The sequence below is a fragment of the Urocitellus parryii genome, chromosome 13, assembly GCF_045843805.1.
Source record: "Urocitellus parryii isolate mUroPar1 chromosome 13, mUroPar1.hap1, whole genome shotgun sequence".
NCBI classification, from domain to species: Eukaryota; Metazoa; Chordata; class Mammalia; order Rodentia; family Sciuridae; genus Urocitellus; species Urocitellus parryii.
The window spans coordinates 800,232-823,550 of record NC_135543.1 but is presented as its reverse complement, the minus strand read 5'-3'; the positions used below and the strand labels follow the sequence as shown (position 1 = coordinate 823,550).

Below are 23,319 nucleotides of genomic sequence, written 5' to 3'. Positions count from 1 at the left end.
TTCATCATTGTGGCTTCCTGAATGACTGCATTTGGAATAAAGCTTCTCCCGTTCCATTGCCAAATGGATTCTGTTGGGGGGAGGGATAAATTTCTATTGTGAAGCACTGAAGTTGCTAGTTTGTTCTTTACCATAGCTGTTGTTCCTTAGTGTGTTGTCTTCTTGATCTCTGTTTTGGAAGACTTCTCTTTTTCTTTACAAGTAGTATGATTTGCTTTTAGAGTTTTTGCATGTGTATTTTGAAACTATCATTGGGTAGCATTGGAGTATAAAGTACTCCATTTCCAAGTATTTCTAGTCATTCCCTGGAGTGCAGTGAGGCTACCTCAGTGTTGCAGCAACACAATGATAGGCTTCCTTCATCATAGGGCATATTCGGTGCAGTGCTCTGTTGCATAGAGCAGTCTGCCAGATGGTGAGGGAACTCTGTTGGTGAGGCCCCTGGGAGACCCATCTCCTTGGCTGTGTATACATGCCAGAACAGATACCTCTCAGTCTCAGCACATAAGCCTGTGCTGCTGGATTTTTGATTGCAAGTGTTTTGTTAAGGATTTATGCCTCTGTGTTCATAAAGGATATATTGATTGTTTGTTTTCTTTTTCTGTATAATATCTTTGGTATCAAGGTAGTATAGTCCTGGCCTTTGAGTTAGGAAGTGTTCTTTCTTCTTCAACTTTTTTAGAAGTTTATGAAGATTTATTATTGAATTCTTCATTAATGTTTGGTAAAAGTCACCCATGCAGTCATCTGGGACTAGATTTTATTTTGAGGTTTTTTTTTTTAAACTAATTTTCTTGTTAGAAGCCTTTTCAGATTGTTTCTTGAGTTAGTTTTGGCAGTTCATGTCTTTTTAGGAATTTGTGCATTGTATCCATCTAATTTGTTAGCATACTGTTCTTAGTATTCCCTTGTAATACTTTTTATTTCCTCAGTGATGGTAGTGATGTCCTCTCCTTTGTTCTTGATTTTAATAATGTGATGCTCCTCTTTTTCTTAGTCACTCCAGCTAAAGGTTTGTTGATTTTGTTGATCTTTCCAAAGAACTAACTTTGGGTTTTAATAATTTTTTTCAGTTACTCTCTATTTCTTATTTCAGTGTCTTTATTACTTCCTTCCATTCATTTTGGGTTCTGTTTTCTTTTGTACTTCTATTTTCTTAAGGTGGAAAGTTAGATGAGGTCTTTATAGTATAGGCATTAAAATTACATTTCCACCCAAATGCTGCTGTTGCTGCATCCCAAAAAGTTTGGTATGTTGTGTTTTCCTTTTCATGCTCTCAATAGCATTGTTAAATCTTGCTTGTGATTTCTTCTTTAACCCATTGTTTGATGATGAAGATGTTTAGTTTCCAGGTATTTGTGGATTTTTCTAAATTTCCTACCATCGCTGATTTCTGGTTTCATTCTGTTGCGGTTGGAGAACACACTCTGTGGCCTCAGGCAGATTGACCCAGATCTGTGCTCTGAAGTGAGCCCCTGTGCTCTAGAGCAGGCTCAGTGTTTTGTCACTGAGATGTGGCATGTCCAGTCGGTGGGTGTTTGTCAGTTCTGGTGGGTCTGCAGCATTGGTCACATCTTATTGTCTTCTATCTAGTTATTCTGTTCATGGTGGAAAGTAAAGTGGTGTAGCTTGCAGCTATTTTTGCTGTTGTTTCTATTTCTCCTTCATGTATTTATGACTGTTGTTTGGGTTACACATAGCTGTCTGCTGGATGGATTGGCCCTTTGATCATTTTAACGTGTCCTGGAGATGCCCGCTCTCTATTGCTTACTGTTCACATTGTTTCCTATTATCTTTAGCCTTCTGTGTCTTTGAATTAGTCTAAAGTGTGTCTCTTGTAGACAGTGTATAGTTGAATCTTGATTTTTTTCCTTCTATTCTGTTAATCTTTGCTTTTTAAATATAATTAGCTTTATTCAGGAAAGTTTATGTACAGTTAGGTGCACTCATTTAAAGTATATCTTATATGTTAAAGCGTATTAACAAATATACCTTCCTGTAAAACTACTATTGCTATTCCCACACACCCTCTTTGCCCCATTACCCTGCTTCCCTGGCCCTCAAGTTCTTCTTCTCCCACATCTGGTGGCAGAGGAGACACACAGCTCTGTGAACCTCAAGACATTCTTCCTGACTGCCCACACATCATCTTGAAAGGAGTTTTCTTGTCTCTGCTTCAGTTTGCCTTCACCACCTGCACACTCAGTCTCAGCCTATGACTTCACCTTCAATATCACCGGGAGCATTGGGGCCCTCAGACTGACAGTTCCTTCCATATTCTCCTCCTTGTTGAAGCATATGTTGAGCATGATGGCAAATCAGCACAACCACTTTGGAAAGCAATATGGAAATTTCTCAAAAGACTAGGAGTGGAACCACCATATAACCTAGCTGTCCCATTCCTTGTATTTTATCCAAAAGAGGTAAGAATCAGCAAACTGTAGTGATAAATGCATACCAATGTTTATAGCAGCACAGTTCACAATTGCCATGTTATGGAACGAGTCCAAATGCCTGTCAGCAGACAAATGGATAAAGAAAATGTGGTATAAACATAAACACAACAGAGTTCTACTCAGCCACAAAGAAGAATGAAATTAAATGTCATTTCCTGGTAAATGGTTGAAATGGAGAATGTCATGCTAAGTGAACTAAGCCAGACTCAGAAAGTTAAGAGTCAAGTGTTTTTCCTACAGAAGCTAGAGAGAAATAAAGAATATATATATATATTTTTTTTTTCTTTATATATAAAATCTAATATATATATATTCTTTATATATAAAATCTAATATATATATATATATATATATATTCTTTATATATAAAATCTAATGAAAACAGAAGTGAGAATAGTGGGGTAGAGGAAGGGGATTGAGAAGAAGGGAGGAATAGGGAAGGGGAGGAACTGCAGAATGAAACTGACCAAATTATGTTATGGCATGTGTGAGTATGTCGCAGAACTACTTTTATGTTTAACTATATTGCAGTGTTTACAAAGCAATAAATAAATAGAAGGAAGACCAGTAGAAAAGAGGAAGGGGATCAAAGGAGGAAGAATGGGAGGGAAAGGGGAAGTCTTGGGGATTGAAACGGATCTACGCATTTTATATACATTTTTGAGTATGTTAAAATGAAGGCTAGTCTTATGTATGACTATAATGCACCAACATAAAAAAAAAACTTGTATATTATTTACTGTAATTAAAGTCTTTAAACCTTAGTCAATACAGAAGTCCTAGATATAACAGTGTGTTCAAGCTTGGACAACAGCAGCTGGGTGCTTGTCAATACAGCTTGGTGAGTCTGTTCATGGCATCACATTGACTGTGTATTAATACGGAGTATTCTATTGAGCTGTGAGTGGATTGTTTAGAATGTAAATGAAGCTGTTGATGGATCTGGTGACTGATGGCTTAAATTCCAATCAATCAATTGCTTCATCAGTTTCTTAATTCAGATCAAATATCTCCTGGGTGCACACAGTTCTTTTAGTGGTATTAAGAGAAATTAATGCTTTAAAACTAATTTTCATCAATCTCTTATAAATGCCAATATCTTTTTCACTTGTGTCCTAAGTTGATGACATTATAATTGAAATGTTCAGGACATATTACAGTACCCCAGCTATCCCTTGTTAGTTGGACGAGGGTAGGTAAATGACACTCTCCTCATCTGCATTATCTCTGTAGTGCTATTTATCTTGCCTCCAGCTTAAAAATTTCATGCAGAGTCATTAAGTCATATAAATGATTTAAAAATTAAGTTTAATGACCAGGGCCCTGGTATTAGAAATGTGAAGTCAATGTCTATTTCTCTTTTGTTGGGCATATACTGTGGCCCATTTCTTTCAGAGCTGCTAGATCCATAAGCTGGTCCAGGCTACCTGCTAATGCTGAGAGGTGACTTGTTACACTATGACAGACTCAGCTGTCTCTCAGGGTCCTTCAGTTACTTCATCACCACCTGATGTGGCTCTCCAATGTGACACATACACGAGTTGATCTTAATTTGGTGGTCATTAAACCTGTCCTTTCCTGTCAACTCTTGTCAATTATTCAAAATAAAATCAAGTATTCATAAGAAGTCTGTAATAGGATATAAGCAGACCAATTTAATAATTCATTTTTACTGATCTATAACTGGCATTCGTTGTAGCTCGTGCTTCTGTTAAAAATTACTAGATCTGGCTCTCTCAAGATAAGCCAGGTTGATATGCTTCAGATTTTACTGCAGTACCCCTCCTGCCCCTATTGTAGCAATTGCTGTGTGGTTAGTAAGTTTAACTGTGCTTGGGGGAAAAATAGTATGTCATTTTACCTCCTAAGTTTTAAAAATAGCATATAATTATTTAACATGATATGTTTCTTTTTTTAAAGAAAGACAACTGCACTGTTTTCAGTGTTTAATATTTCTACAGAGATCCAGATAATTGGTTTAACTTTTAGATACCCTGTATGTCTGAAATTTAAGACCTTCCAGAGAGTCTCACCTGTTCTTATTTAAATTTTAGAAAGTAGATTTGGAGCAGACTGGAGAGAAATGAGAATCTGTTCCGTTGAAGTTACTTTTATTTATTTTTTTAATCAAATACATTCACATGTTTAAGAGAAAAAAATCTCGAAAAAACATTGAACTTTAAAATAACATGAAGTACAAATTTTCTTATTGGTTCCTGGTTGAAATTCGTCAGCTGTAGACAGTGTTGTTCTTTTCATATAATCTTTAGGAAAAATAACGTACAATATATGTTTATTTACATACATCATAATTTAAAGTGTATGTAATCAGAGAAAAACTCTTGAATATATCATTAATTGATAAAGCAAATGGTTGGAAAATCTTGTTATAGCTCTGATCTTACTGTGCCTGAGAGAAGCAGCTTCACATTCAAATGCCCATATTGAGGATAGCTAAAAGGGTTAGAATTAAAGTGACTACATGGTTAGGACACATCTGAGGCACTACATTGGTGGCACTGTGATTAGTTGACAGTGCATCATTTGGAAGAGAAAAGCATTTGATGGTTATGAAGAGTGAGATTGAAAGAATGTCCAGCAGTAAGCACAAGTGTTTCTCTATTTTTGAGAAATAATTTGCTACCAGTCAGTGACTTCCTAGTGCATGCCCTCATGGCTGAGTGTAGTAGATTTTTATAACACCACTCCATGTGACACCTTACTTCCCCATTGTAGAGAAGAAAAAACAGTGAGTCCTAATAAGATAAAGTAACTTGACAAGGAGTGTCAATTAGTGAACTGTTCAGCCTTGAACCATCTGGCTGTTCCTTGTGTCATGCCAGGTTTTAGTCACAAACCTCTGGTGCAGAGGTCCTTACCTTTGTCATGTCATACGTAGGGCTCTGTATTTTCTTTGCTGTGGGATCTATATTAATGCACTGTTGGGTGTCTTCACCTCACACTTGATGAAGGTGGCATTCCCTGGCCTCCCTCCTTGTTGTGAAAATCAGTAGTGTCTCCAAAAGTTGCCAAGTAGTTTTTTTATTTTCATTGGAGAGTCCCTAAAATGAATAATCTTAAATGCTTGGTGATGTGTCTTTTGAGAGTAATTGTTTCCATATTTTTCAGAGACCGTTATTTCCACTAAGAACAGATTGAATCTATGGGAATTGAGACTGACTTGTCTCCAAGCCACACATAGCCAGTAGCACAGGGTGGAAACCTGACTAGCCAAGCAAGTTTAAGCACCGCCCTTCACCAATAGGTAGTATATATGGAAGGCAAATTGCCTTTCCTCTTCCTTGCCTCAGCTCCATGAGAAGGAAGCTCTATTCTAGACCAAGGGCTTTGTTTCTCTGCTTCTTGTTGGTGGAGGCGAAGGCCTCATCCCAGGCAGAGGTGGCCCCTCTCTGATTTTTCTCAGACCGTGATGCAGAAGCCCTGCTCAGCAAACTTCTGTCAGGATATTGTGCTGGCCCTTCTGCTTCCAGTTCCTATTCATAGGCAAGAGCTTTGCTCCAGCCTTATAGGTGCCCCACCCCAGTGATTCCTAGGTCTAGCTAGTGGGTCAGCCAGTGGACACTCCTGGAGGGACTGCTACCACAAGCCCACCCCAAGGGCACTTGAAAAGCACATGTCCTGTCCTAGCTCCAGTGCAGTGGCTCACATGTTCTAACAGATTTCTGCAGGCAGTAGACTTTGGAACAGAGCCTGGCACAGTTTATGCCAGGGCATCATTAAACAATTTGGGAGAACTTGGTAGTCAACAGTTCAAGGTAGGAGATAGCAACACAGCAGGAACCTCCTTGGAGAGTCCCAGAATCCTCGACAGGGAAGCTGTGTGCCTGTGCTAGGCTCTAAGAGCTATCACAGGGGGACTGGGGAAAACTCAGAAGGATTCCCCCAGAGAAAATTTAGCAGTGCCACAGCCTCACTGGCACTGGGGCTAAATCACTCATGCTCCCCTGACCCAGCACAAGTCCTACATAGCTCAGCTTAAGCATGAGATCAGAAGTATCTGTTAGTGTCTAGGGTGTGGTCTCAGGAGAGCAGGGACAGTGCCTATAAAGCCGCTTCCTGAGTGAACTAGAGCAGGACCCTGCCTTCCCTGATCAGCCCTTAGCACTGCAGAACCTGACCCCTCAAACAAGTTGCAGCACCACCCTTGACCAGTAGGTGGTGTGTGTGGAGCCAGGGCTTAGCAGACCATGAGCAGGGTTGCTGAGGTTGCTCCTGCAGGGAGTGGGTTTTGCAGAAGTAGTTCAGCTAGGTCACTCCAAAAGTAGATGTTTGTTTATCACAGTTCACATTGTTCAGTGCTTCAGCTGTGAGGCTAGGTGCTGCAGCAGGGGGACTAAGGTGTGTGATGCTGTAAGGCTTGGATTTGGGGTGCAGTACACCTGATCGAGGTTTTTGGACTGTATACCTTCCCTTGAGATTTAAGGCTTGTCTGTCTGAAAGGCTGGAATAGGTTTTCTCAGTGGATGGCAGCATACCTCAGGTATACTGGGGGAACTCTGACTGGTTCTCAGTAAGCAGCTGCTCAGCAGGTGTTAGTGACTTTCCCCATTTTTGAGAAAGAGGAAGAGACATTCTACTATGCACATGTATTTTGTACATTTTTTTTGAGAGATTTGCTGCAGGGCAGTTTTTAATCAGTAGAGTAGACTCTTACTTAATTTGGTGTTATGTTGGTTTCTCACCCCACAGTCTTTGGAAGGTGGCTTCTAACTGAGCTGTGCTTCCTGGAATTGTGATGTACTTAGTCCCTTCTTGCTACTTACCCCTGTCATCAAAGGAGATTTTTGTAGAGAAAGGAGAAGTGTCTTCAGAACACATATGGGGATACCACTGCAAACCTAGGTGCAGGCAGACAGCTAGGGGAGGATCCAGCAGCACATGGAATCGGTAAGGCCAAAGGAGAGCGCTTGCATGAAGGAACAGGTTGTTGCCCAGTGCTGCTCTGAGGCCATTGGAGAGTGATGTGAAGGGTCTGTTGGGTTTGGCAGCCAACCTTGTTGATGTTAGCCACAGAGGTTTCAAAGTGATGGGGATTTAAAAGAGTAAAAAAGGTGGTACTTCATGGCTACAAGAGCAGAGATGGTTTAACACTTGAAGAAGAGTTTGCGGGGGTGGGGTGGGGGGGAGTGGTAGGGAGCTTGCCTGCCATCTGTGAGGCCCTGGGTTTGGTCCCACCACTACAAAACAAGGGAGTATGTGAAGGTCAGTCAATGTTGTCCCAGACTTTTTGTGGACTTTGAGCATTTTTTAGAAGTGTTTACTGAGTGAGCTGTGGTGCTTCTCACTCTAGGTGTTCACACATAACAATTATATGTGCAGTTTATTGTTGCCTCCCGACATTCAGTGCCTTTTGATGCTTTCTCTTCATCCTGAAGGCTTTGTTCAGTGGGCAGAATTCTTGTTGGCCAGTCCAGAACCTTCTGATGTTTTTATGAGTAGTGTTTGGTGGTGCTTACTGTGTTTAGAGAGAACAGGAAACAGTCAACTATTCTCTTTCTTGAAGTGACAGTGCCTTAAATCAATCTCATCCTCTCCTCCAGTGGCAAAGGAATCCCAATACTGTGTGATTGTGTCTGTAAGTTCCTCGGCATTTTACAACCAGAACCACAGTCCCATTGTCATCCCATAAAATTCTCCATCATCTTATATGCAGTTACTTTCCAACTTTCTGATTCTCTAATTTCTTATTTCTTTTTATCTATTCAAATCAGGGCCTATGGTCTGACACATTGCATTTGGTGAGTATGTCTCTTAAGTCTGTTTTCACCTATATAATTCCTTTTCTTTCTTCTTTCTTTTTTACTTATTGAAGAAACAGAGTAATTTGACCTAAACAATTTCCCATATTTTAGATTTGCCTGATTGCACAACTGTGGTGTTAGTTAAGCTCTGCCTTTGTTTCCTGTTAACTAGTAGCAAAGTCTAAAGACTTCATTATGATTGTTTTCAGATTTCTTTCTGCTGCTTCTCTTTTTGTTGATGGATGCTGTGTCACTGCTACTCTGTGTGTCCTGGTGTGGTGCCAGCTGCATGATGTTCAGATGGCCCTCTTGGAGTGAGGTGATGAGTAGACAGGTGTGCTCTGGCCCACCTTGTTTTTCCTGGGTTAGCAGCCACAGGGAGCTCTGTCCAGACCCACTGGTTCCTTCCTTGTTGACAAGTGTTAACTCCTTCCCTTTCTCTTTGAAATTGACATTCTCTTAGAATTTGTTCCTATCAACTGTTTTGATTATTCTGAAATTTCAGGAAAGGCAAAACAAATCTTCGATACTCCCTTTATTTACTTATTTGAAGAACAATATGCTGGAAAAACTAAAAATAGAATTTCCATTTACTGCAGCAATCCCAATTATGGATTTTTACCTAAGAAAGCTGAAGGCATTATGTTGCAGGGATGTCTGGAAACCTGTGATCCTGGCTACTCACAGTAGCCAGGTATGGGGCCATTGGCCAGTGTCCATAGGCATCAAGTGGTTGGAGAGGATGTGCTGTGGGTGACTTGGCATGTGTGCACAGTGGTGCACTGCCTAGCCTTTAGAAAGAGGCACATCCTATCACTTGTGCAACCTGACGAACTTGGAGGATGTTCTGCTGAGGTAAATAAACCAGCCACAGAAAGACACAGGCTGCGTGTTTTCAGTTCCGCATGGAATCTGGAACAGTCCATCCATCTCACAGACAGAGAGACAATTGTGGCCACCAAAGGCTACAGTGGCAATGGCCCAATGCTACAGGAATAAGGCCCTTTTGATTTTTATTTATTTATTTACTTATTTTTACATCTGTTTTAGCTAGTCATAGTATGCTGTACAGTTCAGAATAACTAAGAGAGTAAATTTCAAATGGTCTTACTATAGAAAATGACAAGTATTTGAGGTAATAGATATGTTGAATAGCTTTATCTATTTCACATTGTGTTCTTGAATCACATAACAACATTTTATTCCCTGTAATAAATACAATTATGGTTCATCAGTTTACAACAACAACAAAAGAACATGGTGGGTTCTTAACACAGGCAGGCAAAGACTTTTTAGTAGATTTATGTCCCATGCACTTGAACATGTTGATGCTGCACAGCTCGTGACGGCTTCTCACAGTCAGATTGCCCCTTTCTTCTATGTGGAGGGCCTCCGTGGTCTCTTGACAGTGGTGCCTGCCCACAGGCCTTCCTGCATGGAAGGGTACTGTCTCAGCCTCTTTCTTCCTCACTCCTGCCCCACCACAGGTCTCAAGCAGCTCTGATTCCTCCTGAGTATTTTCTTTGGAAGGAGCTTGATTTCTGTTTGTTCTTTCTCTTTTTGGTACTTGTGATTGACTTAGAGGTACTTTACCAATGAGCCACTTCCCCAGCCTTTTTGTTTTGTTTTTAATTTTGAGACAGGATCTTGCTAGGTTTCCCAGGTTGCCCTTGAATTTGTGAACCTCCTGTGTCCAGCCTTTTGGGCTTCTGGGATTGTGGGTCTGTGCCACTGCAACTGGTTGATTTCTCTTTTTGGAAAGAATAATTTGTCAAGGGTGCACTGATGATTTCCAGTTCAGATTCAGGATCACAAAGTTTTTACATCTTCAGTTTGTATTTTTTGTGTAGAAAGTTTTGCTTTGTACATTTTCCTTGTCTACAAATCTCATTATGAAAGTTAAGACAAATAACACCAGTTCCCTGATGATATATACCAAGTTTTCATTACTGTGACATATAATAATTGAATAATTAGGTGAAGTTTAAATTTTATATTTGACTCTTCCGTCCACAGATCACCTTGTAGACAGCCTGGGTACCATGTGACTAACTGGTGATCACCCCTTTACTCCTTCACTTTGTTGAGTCTGTTGGTGACTGGTCTCTGCACACTTTTATGCAGCTCACATGTAGACAGCAAAGTATGTGGTTGCGTTGCCGCCTTCTCAAAGTGAATTTGCCTTTTACCATCAAGCACAACTTCATTACTCCAGCCAGTGTATTGAGGCATTGTTTCAACTTTTAAAGCCTGTTATGTAATATGGCCTTTTGTTCCTGTTATTGTCACTGTAACTGGGCATCTTGCAGTTTCTTCAGTTGAGTTTTTTAAAGTCTATCAGGAAACACACAGGGGAAAACATTCTAGAAAAGTGGTAGAAAGTGACAGTCTTGGTGTGCACAACTGCAGGAAGTCCTGCCATTCCAGAACTCTGAAGGAAGCCACCTGAGAGTGTGTAAAGTGGTAGGAAAAGAAGGTGGCCATAAGAAAATTCACACTGCTGCCTTTCTGACAGATTGATGGTTTGCAGCCCCAGGAGTTTATTGTTATGAACTTCTTGATATAAATAAGGGAAATCATGGTAACGAATAGGATGAAGATATCTTGAGGTAAGACATGCCCACTGTAGTCTCACCAGGATGGAACTCTTGCGCCAGGATGAGCATTCTAGGCCAGTCCCACCTCAGCCAAGAGTAGGACTGGGCCAAAGCCCAGAAGGGAACAATCTGCTTCTTCTAGAGTTTTGTGGCAAGTGGAAGGAGGCAAGAAGTACCCAGGGAGCTTCCACAGAACTTAAGAGCAGAGTCAAGACTCTCATTCCCGGCATTCTTGCTATTGTAAGTTCCCATCTACTCAGTAAATGCCAGTTTTATTTCTTTCATTTTCCCATACATTTATAACTGGCAGGAGGAGAGTTTTGGTGTCCTGATAGGTTTTCAGCAGTCATGGGACAGTTGCTGAATAAGATCACATGGCTTGGATCTAGCCTGGACAGTTATCTTTATGGCCCCATGGTAACTGCACCAAGTGGATATAGTCTGCCTGCGTACTGTGCAGAGGTTTGAACATGATAGTCTCCAAGTTGTAGTGCAACATTGCACTCCTGGAATGGCAACTGAAAGCTATTACAGTGTATCTGCAGTTTTTCCTTAGGATACATACCACGCACTAGTGGGTGCAGTCCCATTACTGCAAGTTGTTACATGAGGTTCTGAGATCGTGGGTGATGGTTATTGCAGCATAGTCTTTGTGTCTTCTCAAACCCTGCCTGTAATGGGGCAGAGCTGTAATACCACATGGGTCATTGTTGGATTCCTGCAGCTGGTAGAGGAGGGGTGAGAGGAGGAGTTAACACAGGAAACCTGGACTCTCTGTCATGGGTACGTTGTGGTGCTGTCTATGGTTTCAGAAACATGAACATGGAGTCATGCACCAAGTGGGACTTCTCAACCAACCACAGGCCATGTTTATGAGGGTGACCCCATGAGATTTTAGTGCAGCTGAAATGTTCTTATCGCCCAGTGGTGTCTTGGGGGTCTTAATGCTGTAAGCAGTGCAGTGTACATGTGTGTGAGTGAAGTGATGCTGGTATGAACAAACCTGTGCTGCCAGTCTTCTGGAAGGGCATGTCAGTTATGAACATGCTTAGCGCTTGGTAATGATAATGCACGACTGTGTTAATCATTGAGATATTCCTATACTGTATTTTTTGTTGTTACTTGAGAGTGTATTCCTACTTGTTGAAAAAAGAGAGAGAGAGAGAGAGAGAGTGTTTATTGTAAACGAGTATGCTGTGTTACTCTAGCAGCAAGCTCATACAGATTTGTGCTCACCACATCCTTTGTTTGCATCAAGAGGCCATATCAAGTAACCTGTGCCATCTGGGTTTGCATTGGTATACCCAGCAACATTGCCCAGTGGTGCATTTCTCAGAAGGTACTCCTGTTGTTCAGTGACGTGTGGCTCTGTCACATGTTAACAGATTTAAACATGAGGATCATTGTGTAGCAATAGACTTCCATAATACTGTTTGTTTATTTATGACAAAGGTCGTTCATACATACACAAAAGAGAAATCAGACTGCCAGATAAAACCAGTAGTCTACACCCAGCATTTAACACAGAAGGAGCTTACCAGTTATCCCTGTAAAAGCCCAAAGAATAGACCACCTGCAGCCATGGGGCCTGGTAGGATTCTCATTCTGCATTCCATGTCCTTGAGAATCGGGGTGCTTGATGCAGAAGAAGGGAGATGCAGCTGGAAGCGATAAGGGGTCATGAGAAACCCCACAACATTGACTTTGGATTGGCGAGATCAGTGTGAACACAGGGTGTACTTTGTGCAACACACAAACACGCACGCGCGCGCGTGCACACACACACACACACACACACACACACTTTTACCTCTTGCTTTTGTTCACTGAAAAGACCTAGAAATGATGTTCAACCTAGTAGTATTCTGCAGTACCAGACTGTGAAGGAGACTGTCAAAATCTAATAGATTCATGTCATCAGGACTAAGGCAAGAACCTAAAGAGGTACCCAATGGACAATGTGGGGCAATTTGAGATTCTGTAATGGTAATAATGAGCACGTTGTATTGAAACATCAATACTGCAGCTCATCCATGTGCCTCCCCCATGGAGCACTAGCTGAGGGTGGCAGAGTACCAACTCCTTGTCTTAGAATGTCGAGGGTGAAGAACCATGAGCCAGTCCTTACTTAAGAAGCTGTTCTACTAGGTGACCAACCTAATACACTGAGTAGAAGCTTCTCTGCTTGGGCTTAACTCCACCTGGACTTGAAAAGCCTGTCTTGCCCTGCACCCTATAGTGTAACAAGTGGGTCTGTGCATCGAGCATGAGTGGCTGTAGGGCCATTGTAGAGTGGACACTGCCCCTTGCACCCCTGGTGTGGGACCGTGGATGTGCATTCAGTGCAGTGCAGACCTAGACCTTCAGCAGAGGAAATAACAGGGAAGGAGATCTGTAGGTGAAGAGAGAATTTGGTGACATACCAGAATGGCAAGCCCGTGCAAGTAGGTGGTGGACTCTGCAGTGCAGCCATCAGCAGCTGGTGCCCCTGGCACCTTCCAGAAGGAGTGAAGGACAGAGATTGGCATGGGGCATGTAATGCTTGTTGCAATTTGATTTTTCAATTATGTAAAGCATGTATCCTTTCCAAGTGAACAGTATCAAGTAAGATGTAGTCGGGTCTGGCTTCTCTTCCTGTCCATTCTTTTCCATATAGGTATGATGCACTTGTGCATACCCACAGCTGTGTACCTACACAAACAAAGCACAGACATACACAGATACACATGCATCTAGACAGTTACACACAGATGTGTGCAAATGAAGGGATACATGTACACTTAGACACATGCACGGATACAAATACACAGTACAAATGTACATGGATGCACACACTAAAGCTCAAACACAGATATTCACACACTTATACACACGTTTATTCTCCTTTCTCCTTCCTTTCTCTTACTGTGAGTTAGTGTTCTGTACATAATGTTCTCTTACTTCCTTCATGTCAGCATGTGTCCTAGAAGTCATTTGATAACAGTATGTAGGGGTCTTTCTTTGTTTTCCTTTCTTTTCCCTTGTGCTCTCCTTTATTCAGCTAGTTCTCTTTTTGCCCCCAACCTTTTGTTTTTGTAAACAGTATTGCAGTGAATAGTTCTGAGAGTTTGTCATTTTGTGCTTTTCTTTTTTTTTTTTCAAGTTTTTTGCCACTTTATAACAAAGATGGTCTTTCTTCCAGCTTCTTTTTTTTTTTTTTGCTCTCTTTTTTTTATTGGATGTTCACAACATTACAAAGCTCTTGACATATCATATTTCATACATTAGATTGAAGTGGGTTATGAACTCCCAATTTTACCCCAAATGCAGATTGCAGAATCACGTTGGTTACACATCCACAATTTTACATAATTACATCATTTTGTGCTTTTCATGTTCTGTCTTCAGGGTACATTCTGAGAAATGGGATGATATAACTCAGTCTTGGAGGGTCAGTGGAATTTTGTAACTTGATATTTTTCTGTATTAAAAATCAAATAGCGGGGCTGGGGCTGTAGCTCAGTGGCACCGCATTTCCTCGCATGCTTGAGAGAGTTCAATCCTCAGCACCACATATAAATAAGTAAAATAATAATAATAATAATAGTCCATTGACAGCTAAAAGAATATATTTAAAAAATCAGATATGTTTATGAGTGTCCAGTAGCACATTAGCTGTGCTGTTATTATTGAATATATGTTCTGTGGTGGTAAATGTAACATTTTTTTAGCAAGGTAATATCATGCACTCTTGGAGATTTTTGTGTGTCTCATTTTTTTGTCACTCTCAAAAGACATTCAAGGTAGAAATGACCCCTGTAGTCTCTATAGTAGTTAATATTAAACCTTAAAAGGCAGAAACACCGAATAGAAATCAGGTGATCAAAAACATTGAATGGGCTTGGCATGGTGGTACACGATTATAATCCCAGCAGCGTGGGATGCTGAGATGGGAGGATTGTGAGTTCAAAGTCAGCCTCAGCAACTTAGGTGAGGCCTCAGTAACCCAGTGATTCCCTGTCTCTAAATAAAATATTGAAATAACACACACACAAAAACAAAAAACCAACAACATTGAATGGCTGTATCTTTTCAGAGACTTGATCTGTCAGTCATAGCATATCATATCAAAATGAAGGCCTTTGAAGGTTTTTGTTCTCAGGATGTATCTCTTCTGGCCTGGATCTGTGCACTTTAGCTCAGGAATAACCTTCTGTAGTACATTTTGAGAGTTGTGACTTTTTCTTCCTCTACTTCCAAGGTTCATGTTTCATTCGAACGGACCAGCTGGATGGTGAGACAGACTGGAAGCTGAAGGTGGCTGTGAGCTGCACTCAAAGGCTGCCGGCCTTAGGGGTGAGAACCATCAAGATGTGTGCAAATAAAGGGATACATGTAAACTTTTGTCTTCAGTGGGAATGTCTAGGGAGTAAGGACCTTTCTGTTCATGCCATATAAGTTATATACACTATGAAAATACATTGAGAACTTGTTTTGTTGTTTTATTATTTCTAACCAAAATACTTCCTGGGGTTTATAAGCACATAATCTGTTTTATATTGTTTTGTTTTTTTTTTTTTTGCTTCACACTTTAGACTTTCATTTTTCTTTTTCTACTTTTTTACATTCTCATTAAATAATCTCAAAGTTGAGGACTTTGGTGGGACACAGAAGGTCCATTGTTGCTAACTAGCTTACTCCCTAATAGCTACTCAAGGTACTACTTTGAGAGACTGGGACTCAACCCTGGTTTAATCAGCGTTTGAGCCCAGTCTGTCTTTCTAATGAAGCATGGAGAACCTCTCTGATAGAAGGAAGTGAGTTTTGCAGTGTCTCTTGAGCCAGGGAAAGGAGAAAGGCTCCAGCTTGAGTCCACCAAGTGTTTGTATGTCACTTTAGAAGGTAGAGGTTGGGTCAGAGAGCAAGGTCATGGATGGTGTTTATTTCCAGTGATCTCTAAAACAGCTCTTACAAATGTCAAGAATCTTCTAAACTGTGCGTGCTTCGGCAGCACATATACTAAAATTGGAACAATACAGAGAAGATTAGCATGGCTCCTGCACAAGGATGATACGCAAATTCGTGAAGCATCCCATATTTAAAAAAAAAAAGAAAAAAAAAGAATCTTCTATACTGGCATACATGTATTGTTTTTTCCCTCCATTCTTGAAAAAAACCCTAGTTGTGGTCATTTGATGTTTGTTTTCTTTTAGCTTGTATCTAGTATTGATCTGAGTGAGAACAGCTTTGTCTTACGTGATTCGATGATTCCATGGAGAGTAAAGCAAGATTGAGAGTGTCTAGGGTGACCTTTGACCACACAGTTGTTTCAGCTGTGGAAAGAAGGTTAGGTACTGCTGATTCCGTCACTGCCCTTTGTGTAGTTGCATCAGGATGGGAGTACCTACTGCTTATGCTGCAGATGGTTTGCAGCTGCTGTGGACAGCAGGAGCCACCGAATCTCTCTCTGCTGCACTTTCTGGAAACTAGAAAGTGGCACATGTGGGGCTGGGATGCCATGCTTCTTCCATCTACAGTGTTTATTTCAGGTAGTCCCTACATTAGAAGTCATTTCTCTGTGTTCTCTGGCTTTTTCAGAACCAGTGGGCCCCAACAAGCTTCTTATTCCTTTGTGTATTCTTCATCACATGAGAATGTGTTGTCCAGAGTCACCATCACCATCTCCTCTCTTTCTTTCTCTTTTGACAACTTAAAAATACCACATATGCTTGCCTCTACTGCCATACAGAGTGAATCCAGGCTAGATTTGGAACACAGGTTGTAGTTTTCTCACCCTGAGGTGCATAGTGACCGTTCTTAGCTGACCAGCCTCCTCTAGCACCCTTCCATGGAGCCAGGGAAGCAACTTCTACTTTATTTATTTTAAAATATATTGACACTAAAAGAGGGCATCCAAGTAGCAAATCTTATGTGGAGAGCATCCAAATAGCTGGTCAGATAGCAAGAATTATGGGATAAAATGTTCCACAATTTCAGGCTTCTGGTTTTTCTAAACTGTTGGAGAAGAGTTGTACCAAAACACTCAGTAACTAGTGACAGATGGATTACCAGACATTATCTTTTAAAATATTTAACATAAGCATGAAAGAAAAAAAATTCATTTTGACAGAACGTTGACAGCTATTGTTTAAATCTATACTTCTTGGAAGTCTAATAGACTGGAATTTTCCATCACATCCTTCCTGTTTTTCTCATTTGGTTGTTTGTCCCTTACCTTTGCCATTTCATGTTGGTGCTTGCCAACAGGCAGTGTACATGTATGCTCATGTATATTGTAATCCTCCAAATCAGTAAAACCAGATATATGGAAGTGTGTGTCCTCCCTTTAATTTCCCCAATTTTAAACATATAGAAATATGTCTCTTATTTTGTCTCTGTATATCTTATAGTCCCACTCATTCCCCAGTTTGGAAGTTTATTTCGAAAACTGCCTGAATTTCTGCTCTGGATCAGGATTTCTCCATTAAAGCCAATAGCATACCATCTAGATGATTTGTTGTAGTCTGTTAATTCTCAGTGCTCTGTGATGGCTTCTTTACATTCTGTAGGATATATCAGGTATTAATCTCTGTGTTCTGAGTTGTCACAGCTCTTCTTTTCTATGATTGATGATGACAGAAGGCAGATTCTCCTAGACCAGTGGATGAAGAGATTATAGGAGTCAGATTTGCTATCATTGCCCCCATCAACCGGTTGACTCTCGTATCTTCCCAGTGGTCGGGGACAGTAGGACAGCTCCCATGCCTTGAAGTCACAAATATAGCATTGAGGCATTTTCCCACCCAAAGGGTTTTGGGGGAAGGTATACAAGCAGCTTCTGCATGTCAGAGTAATTGCCCAGCTGTTTTTCATGATGGCAGTACCATTCACTGTCTCCATTAGGAGTGGAAGAGTGGTCCAGTATCTGTCTTCAGCAACATCAGTGTTGTCACCATTTTGATCTTATTATTCATGACTTTGTGTGGTGAGGTCTCTGCCATTTTAGTTCCATTTCCCTGATGACTTGTTTTGTGAGCTTTGCCTCACATGCTGTTTGGTATCTGTGTATCTTCTTTGGTGTAGTGTCTGCCCACCTAGAAAGTATTGTCTAGGTGGTTGTGCAATGGAGATCTTTAAGTTTGGCGTTCCAGTCTGTATAGCAGCCATCTGTTTCTTCACTTGCAGTATCACATTTGACCTGAGTCAGTGTTGGAGAAAAGTGCAGAGACCATTTATTGTGTTCCATCTCATCCTGGGGGACATATTCAGCCCTTGTGTGTAGGGATAATTGTCAGTCGTTCATGGATACCTTGATCAGGTTGAGGAAGTTCTTCCTAGTCTCATTTGCTGAAAGATTTTCCATGAGTAGGTACGGGATTTTTCAAAGGCTTTTCTGTATCTATTGAGGTGAGCATGTGGTTTTTCACCATTATTAATAATAATTTTGTGGACCAGTTTTTATGCTTGTTACACTACCAGCAGAATGGGACGAACACTGTTTTGTCTTGCTGAGAGTCCTTCATACATATTGCAGCATTTGACATTTTGTTAAGGATTTTTTATGTCTATGTTCAGGAAGGATATTGCTCAGGATTGTTTTTGTTTAATGTCTTTAGTTTGATATCTAGGAGTATGCTGGCTTCATAAAACAATTTAGAGAGTCATTTTGCCTCTCGTATGTTTCAAGTGGTTGATGTAAGATTGGTGTTATTTCTTTTTTTATATGTTGAACAAATTCACCTTTGAAACCATTTGATCCAAGAGTTTACATTTTGGGAAACTCTTTAATTATGAAGTGAATTTTGTTTATGGATTTGGAACTAATCAGATTTTTCAGCAGCTTATAATACTTAATTTCTTTCTGTATTGTCAATTTCTCTGTCGTTTCTGGTTATGTTTCTGTTTTTAAAACTTTCTTCTTGTGATAGGTCACACTTTTCTGCGTTTTTTTGCATGTCTGATATTTTTTTAATTGGGTGCTGGATATTATAAAATTTTTAGGGATTTTTTTTCCTACTTCAGAGCCTCTTATTTTTTAATTTTTTTTTTTTTTTTTTTTTTTTACTTTAGCAACTTGTAGATGGGCTTTCTCTTTTCAAGTCTTGTTCTTAAACTTCGTTAGGATGGACCAGAGTCCCTTTACTGTGATGTTTCATTTGCTGAGAGGTTTGCCATGAGTAGATACTGGATTTTTTATCCTGCTCCCAGGATGCAGTCCTTCTGGGATCCTTCCAGGACCTACTGAATTGCAAGCCCCTCTTGACTCTCAGTCTCTCCCCAGCTCTGTTGCCCTGGGATGATGCAATTTGGAGCTCTCTGTTAATGCTTGGTGTGGCCAGATGTAATCCCACCCTGTGTGTGTACATGTTGACAATTGGTAGCAGGTTTCTGCAACTTTGTTTGCCTGGCTTCTTCCCAGTACTACCTGCAAATGCCAGCACAGTTTACCTAGGTCTGGTCTCCAGAGCTCAAGGTGCCTGTCTCCCTGCCTAGCTGTTACTCTCACCCTGTGGGGTGTAATCACCCCAGTATAGGAATGGGCTGCTGTGGGATGCATGGCTGTGTTTGTTTCTTGAGGTCATTGTGTCCAGTGTCTGAAAGTGACTGTTCTAGTTGCTTTCAGTGGGAAGGCAAGTCTCACACCAGTTAATTCACTATTGCTTATAGAAGAAATCCTTGATTATTTTTTAGTGAGAACTAAGTGCCTGTGGACTATACAAGCTACATGGCATTTCTGATGATAACTAAATTTAAAGCAAATAGGTATTGGTTTCTTGAGGATTGGCTTGTCAGTAGGGATACATCTGCCTGGAGGACTGAACTTGCCGACCAGGTAGCCTCTCTCTGGGAGAGGACTTGGTATGTACCCTCTGTTTACCTCAGAAGCTCCTCAGTCCTTAGGATGCATTCCTTCAAAAAAGAATAGAAGTTTATTTATTTTTACTGACTAATAGTAAAATGTGCATTAAAAATAATGCATTAGTCATAAAATGGAAGAAGCCCTCAGCATTTGCCTGTAGCATCGGCTGCCCTGTGCACACATTCTTCCTGGAAGGATGCTCCCTCCTCACCACACAGCTACACACCTGTGCAGCAGGTGTGGCCCCAGCTGCTGTTTGTAGGTAGGGTGTTTTCTCAGCGTTATGTTTTAAGTCTGTTTCATGTAAGGTTTATATGTTTTACAAGATTTTATTTAAACCGTATAAAAGTTCAGCATGTTTATATAATATAACCTGCCAGTATTTTAAAATGGTTATTGCCTTTGATTTTATGCTTAGACTATTTCCACTCATTGTTGTATTTCAAATGATTACTTTTTAAGTGATTTCTGTTTTTCATACAGAATTTCTAATCCAACAGACATTTATTTTGGGACCAGCATAAGTGAGAATTCATACTTTTTTAAGAAAACAGAAACCCCCTCAGTCGGCTGCACTAGTACTATTCATTGAACAACTGTTGTTTTTTCCACCAATTTACCATTGCTCTCAGATGGTTCTGCAGTGTTTGACTGTAATCATCCAGTTTGAACGTGCCTGTGCTGTCTACATACCGTGGCCCTAGTACATGCTACAGGTGGAGCATCCCCATCTGCTTCTTAACTGCTAGCTTATAATATTAGCTTTTGCCTATAAAAGTGTTGTTTTTAGTTGGGACAATGTTGGTATGTTTTCCTCTATGTTTTCAGGTTTGGTGTTGTGCCCGGAGGCTACCAGTACCCATTTGTCATCTTAACTGCCTTGTACATCTCTCCATAGGTAGAGGCTAAAAGTGAGAGGCTGGTCATTAGCTTTCATAGTAACACAGTTTCTGAAGTGCTCCCTGCAGTTCTACAGGGTGTGCAGGGACCCCTGAGAAGGAAATTGCATTGTGCCACTCAGTTTGTGCTGCCCAGTGAGCACTCTGGCCAGGTCAAGCCTTCCTTACGGTCAGTCCACTTTCCCCTCTGCAGTCATGCCTTTCTCCACCAGAGTTTTCTTTGCCCATGGCTCCCATCCTGGCATTTGCTCACCAGTATCCTGCTTCCCAGTAGCTTCCATTTGCTTTTCATTTTTTTGATGTGGCAAAATAAAGCTGCACCACTATCTTAGTCTTAAGATATCTGGTTTGTTATTCTCTCAATGTTTGTTAAAATTAGTTTATTGGGCATCTTACAGCTTGTTGACATTGTGATGTTATTTGAGCTATTTTCTGGGTTAGTGTTACTGTTCCCTGCCTACATAGTTGGTCCTTGTATCCTTTGTTTATTTTTCTGATGAATATCCCCAGGCAGTCTTCCCCAGGTTAAAAGAGAAAGGGAGACAGGAATCTTTAGAAGACCGAAGAAGATTTTATTTGCTGTCACTCTTGGGTGATAGCCCTATCCTCTGTGTGTTCCCCTAAAACTCCTTGCAAGAATCTTGGGGTTCACTGGTGGTGGGTGCTTGGGAATGGCCACACTACTTGATAATTTTTGTAATAGATTTAATTTTGCTAAGAGTACAGAATTAAAATCTGAATGTGCCTGAAAGAAAAGCCAAATATTGACCAACAAACAAGAATGTAATTGTATTCATAGAAAATTCTAGAAGAATAGTAGATGGTAGTGCTAAAAGGTGGACGAAAATAGTTTGTGGGCTGATGGAAATGTTTAGGCATACATCAAAGCACACAATTTTATACTTTGTGTGTAGTATATTGTACTTAAATTATACACTAATGAAGTACTTAAAACTTAAGTGTGCTATTATCTATACTTTGGGTAATATCTTTGATATAGAAAGGCATGTCACATCCTATTAAATATGGTAAGAATACTCTTTTTCATTTTTATTAGTGTCACACATACTCATGTAAATATATATTTGAGATTATTTAGATGCTTATACATCTGTTGTAATGCTACTTTTAAAACATTATGGCCCTTGTACTTCAGTAGGGAGCATGACTTAGCATTTGAGTGAAACATCTATGTGGTTATTAAATATTTCAAATTTTGATAGGACCATGAAACAAAAGGAATATTTGCTTAAAAAGAAAGAAAGAAAGAAAATTTAACTGAATTCTAATTAATTAATCAGTTGAAATTTGTAGCTTCATAAAATTGGTTATTTTAAATATTGATCTTTTTGATAAGGACACTGGCAAGGCAGTTTGGTTTGTTGCTTGTCTTGACTCCCAGGTCTTTGCTGTTATGGATTGGGGATATTCTGTTTGGCATTGCCAGTTGTGTCACGTCAGAGCACGCAGTCATGGCATCTATAGTCAGCAAGCCTGCACACATTAAGCTTTTCCTAAGAATAGAGGCAGGCCGCCCATAGTGGGCTCTGCTGGTTCCACTGCCATCCCAGTGTCCTTGGTGAGGCCAGAGCTGAGCCCTCGGGAAGCCCTGGTGAAAGCTGTGTGCAGGTCCCGCAGCTCAGATGCCATTTGTTGATCTTGTTGCCAGGCACCATAGACATTTGGAAAATATGTTTCTGGCTTTTGTGATCAAGCAAATTTATTAACAACCATGAGGCCCTAGTAATTTTCAATAAATCATGACTTGCTGATTTATTTCAAAAGATCCATACAGCAGTAAACAATACCATTTACATTTAATTAGTTTTATTGAACGCAAGGCAATTTTATTTGTAATGAACCACATGTTATGATTAAGGATGTATTTTAATGACCTTTAAGTAATGCGAACAAATGTTACCCTTGACCTAATAGCAGAGGCTTTCCTACATTATTGAAAACTTCAGAATGATTTTTAAATTATCGTGAAAAGCTTCGAATGACGTTCTCATTATTGTGCCATTATTCAGTCATTTGATGTCTAATATACCAGATGAAGTGCGCTCTTGTAAGTGTCCGCTGCATGTAGAAATGAGGGTGGTTGCTGGCTTGCTTTTTATTTTCCTGTATCACAAGGTAGGGTGCGGGATGAAAGTTTCATGTTTTGAAATCACTGTGATATTAAGTGAAGAATGATTCTGAGACTTACCTTATCCACATTCTTTTGGCTTCTTATTAAATATTCTGGTAGTATTTTCACAAGTTCAAGTTATTATACCATATATTTCTTCTTTATTAAACCACCTTGGCTTAATTAACCTGAGCATAAATTATGTCAGTTCCCATGTCGTCTAAGCTATAGGGTCTGCTTCACTCCATTCACCATCCAGCCTGTGTTCCCTGGGAACTTGAGGACTAGCCTCCTGTATCCTGGAGGCCTGGAAGGTATGGAAATCAGTTTTCATGGTTGACTGTGCTCACAGGAGTTTGGAAGGCAGGAGAAGAGGAGCTGTCTTCTTCCTGTGGTGTTTGCTGGCAGATGCCCTTGCACGCCCTAAGCTACTGCTGCTCCTCTACCTTTTGGGCAGTGGTCAACTTCATTGGGTCATATAGTGGTATTTCCCTGGAGAGTTGTTTCATTAACATTCTGAGAGTATTTTTGGAGGTTTAGTCATGAATTTCTTCCCTTTCTCTGATATTGGAAGCATCATGTTCTGTATGAGATACCCTTTTGCTATTAAATTCAGAATGCTTCTGATTTGAAAA

General features: G+C 40.4%; 1 protein-coding gene and 1 non-coding gene across 6 annotated transcripts in view; both read left to right on the top strand.

Annotated features, from left to right (window-relative positions):
• The window catches only part of Atp9b (ATPase phospholipid transporting 9B), a 258,083-nt gene that overhangs the window by 85,035 nt on the left and 149,729 nt on the right, over window positions 1-23,319 (top strand). For all 5 annotated transcript variants that reach the window (XR_003302966.2, XM_026412454.2, XM_026412453.2 and 2 more), the window contains exon 8: window positions 15,056-15,150. Coding sequence is in view for 4 of the 5 variants with exons in the window: in XM_026412454.2 (XP_026268239.1) it covers window positions 15,056-15,150 (95 nt within the window). In the remaining variant the exon portion in view is untranslated. The remainder of the gene's footprint in view (window positions 1-15,055; window positions 15,151-23,319) is intronic.
• LOC113199481 (U6 spliceosomal RNA) lies at window positions 15,794-15,896 on the top strand. Its single transcript, XR_003302967.1, has one exon. It is a non-coding gene; the product is annotated as a U6 spliceosomal RNA (small nuclear RNA).